At 35.8% G+C, this 3,214-nt stretch overlaps 1 protein-coding gene across 2 annotated transcripts in view; it reads right to left on the bottom strand.

Annotated features, from left to right (window-relative positions):
- The window catches only part of LOC106873662 (DNA fragmentation factor subunit alpha), a 16,463-nt gene extending 15,042 nt beyond the window's left edge, over positions 1 to 1,421 (bottom strand). The window contains exon 1 of one of the 2 annotated variants that reach the window (XM_014921124.2): positions 1,142 to 1,421. Coding sequence is in view for 1 of the 2 variants with exons in the window: in XM_014921116.2 (XP_014776602.1) it covers positions 759 to 790 (32 nt within the window). In the remaining variant the exon portion in view is untranslated. Of the gene's footprint in view, positions 1 to 758; positions 1,003 to 1,141 lie in introns of those variants that run through there. The other variant, XM_014921116.2, reaches the window with a different exon arrangement.
- Between the last annotated feature and the right edge of the window lie 1,793 nt (positions 1,422 to 3,214).

Genomic DNA, 3,214 nt, shown 5'->3' with positions numbered 1-3,214 from the left:
TCGTTTGCGCAAATTTTATTTTTGTCATATTCGTTTACTACACAGTTAACACCCAGCAGGCTGGGGGGGGGGTCTGCTTTTTATTAACGGGTGATCATCTTTATATTAACCCGTAAGTCTTTATATGTAACAGAGAGAGGAAGTTCACTAGAGTTCGCTACAAAGGTATTGTATGTTTTGAAGACATTTGGTTGCTATTTCTAGCAAAAAGAATGACCTGGTAGAGGTTTCTTCGCTGAATTCAAACTTTACGAGTAGAAGTAATAAATGCCTGTTGTTGGCACAGAATAGATTCTTTGCTTTCTTTTTAGATAGCACGCGCATATGTGACAGAGGAGAGGAAAACTTTTAAATTTTGTGTGTCTGTGTTTGTTACAATTTTGTTACATGGTTTGTTTTCAATAAACTTACTTTAAATTTTGCTGTCACCTAACTCCATAAATTAGAGTTGGGATGAAAGCAAAAATAGGCATTAACATGAGTGAATTTGATTTCTTAAAGACCCGCATAGCAAATTATAAAGGGCAACCGAACTTGTTTTCATCCCCTTCATCAGCAGCGTTACACAATATTTACAACTGGGAATCAAAACCGAATCCTGGGCCTTCGTTGGGAATTGTTCTTGCTCGGGTCAAACGCTTTAGTTTAACCGGAATTTGTTTACCTGTTACTAAACAATTTCGCTATTTTGACAAAAAAAAAGTAACGATAACAGAAAATCCAATTAGTTAAGTTAACATGGAAATAAAATATTTTACCTATGAAGTTCAAGATGAGAAACTGGACTCATTCTAACTCGAATGAAGTGGAATAGAAAATGTAAATATAATAAAATAGGAAGCTAAAACAACATACGAGAAACAACAGTATGTCAGCAGATAGTCAACACTCAAACTATTCGAAAAATATCGTTCTTAATCAGGATATGATGAAATAAACATTGGCGTATTTCCAGTTAACACAAGCACTGATGTTTGTTTTCATGCTATTAACACCTACTTTATATAATTCGTGTTATTAATGCCTACTTTATTACCGCGTGTAAACTAAACATTGTATATTAAATCGTTTGGTGTTAATCAAACTGAACTAGCGCCAATATTTGAATACGAAAACAGAAAATAGTAATTAAACAGGATACCTTTAAGGAAGTGTTAAACCGATTCTTAATTTCAGTTGATATTCAAAACTAATTTATTTGTTCTAGTTTGACTGCGAGACAGAATTAGAAGAGCGCCGGGCTAATTGTTACGCGGTATCTTGTTCCACCCGTTACCGATCTGACTGCCAATCCTGCCTTTGTCGATGATGTAAATACCATTTAAGTGCGGTGATCCATTAAATCGATTTTACCCTTCTCCATAATATGTGTTTATTTTTGCCAAAATGGGAATTCGATGAAGGGTCACAATTGAAGAACGATAACTCTTCTTTGATTCACACTAGATTATCTTGTTGGCACACCGTCGCTTACGACGTCGAGGATTCCAGTTGTGGAAATGTCCTCGTCTCGAAAATTCGCCTCATTAAAATATACAGAATTATTTGGGACGTCCATTATAAAACAAACTACTATATTACAATGGACTTTAATATAGGGTTGCCTGACGACCCTTATATACGGGACATGCCCCATATTTGATAATTTTGTCCCCTGTACCTAAATTTCCCGTATTTAGTTCATTTTCAAATCTCGTAATAAAAATATTTTTTTACTACCTTGTTACGATTCTTAGTTGTAACTTTAAAAGTAACTAGCAGAGATACCCAGCGTTGCTCGGGATTAAAATGGCATAGTTTGTATATATATTACAGTTATATTGAAACAGGTGATGCGGGAAAGTGTAGCATTGACGACAAAACATTTGTGGAGTAAATAGTGGGCTAATTCGACCAAGCCACATGTCATTCGTCCATTTGGAATATTCCAGGCCCTTACTTGTCACTGAAAATTGGGAGTGAGGGGGGTATGTTCCTGCCTTTGCTGATCTTCAAAAAGTCTCATCTCACGTCTGTTTTGAGACTCCACTTGATGTTACAGGAGGAGTTGAACAAAGCATTGCAAGTCAATAACTATTTCTAATATAGGGATTTCTTTGAGGGGTGGTGGTTGTGGTGGGGGTACCACTAACCCTCACCCAATCAGCACCAGTAAGCAACTGGTACTTTATTTATTAAGTCTGAAAGAATAAAAGGCAACGATGACCTCAAAGTAATTTGAACAAGGAAAATAAAGATCCATGACAAATATTGCAAACATTCTTCCAAAGCTCTCACAAATCTGCCAGCTCATAACTTATAAAATTCTTTCTTCTGTGGGTACAAGGCATGATATTTGGCAAAGGAGATTAGTTAGTTAAATAATCCCCAGTAGATTTCGACAGGATTTAAACTCAAAGCATAGTCAAAATGAACACTGCTAAGCAAAATGTCCATTGCTATAACAATTCAACCATTCTACCACCCAGCTGCAAGTTAATCATAAACAAATGAAATCTTTATTTGGTCACTTGACCTGGAAGAAACAACAGCCAAAATAGCCATCCTTTTTAAATAAAGACAGAACACATTAAATACTATAGCCCTAGATTACACCTGAAAAGATGGTGCAGCTATGGCTGGTATGTCTCAGATCACTGGTCTCCTTAATCAGGGTTAATAATGAACAATTTATGTTGATTAGAACAGTCAATTCATCATACACTTCTGATTATTAGAAAATGAAGTGTCTTGATCACAAACGGAACCAGTGACAAGGTATGAAACCAATGTATAATGTAAGTGTAAACTACAACCTAAAATTATTGTTTCCTTTTGCTATCTCTTCCACTATCCCTCTAATGCCTTCTTCTCCTCAGAACAAACAAACTGTATACCACATCCTACATTTTACCTTATATATATATGCTTCTTCTCCAGTCCTCATACCTTTTGTTTTACCCATCCAAAACACTTTCTTAATTCTTCCAACCCAGAATTGTTGTTCTCAACAGCAATCTACACAAAATTCAACTTGAAAGTCAACTGTATCAATCACATCAGTCACAAGGACTGCAAATGTCACTCTTCAAACTAAATAAAACAAACTAATCAAATATTTGCTGTACTGCTGTCTGACTGGTATCTTTTGGTATCTTCCAAGTTTAGACTCACAGGGATGGTTTCCTGGTTTCTGTAGTATATATATTAACCCCCTGGATGGGACACTTAGTCC

This window comes from Octopus bimaculoides, chromosome 6 (genome assembly GCF_001194135.2).
Source record: "Octopus bimaculoides isolate UCB-OBI-ISO-001 chromosome 6, ASM119413v2, whole genome shotgun sequence".
Lineage (NCBI taxonomy): Eukaryota > Metazoa > Mollusca > Cephalopoda > Octopoda > Octopodidae > Octopus > Octopus bimaculoides.
This window is presented reverse-complemented; position numbering and strand designations above follow the sequence as displayed.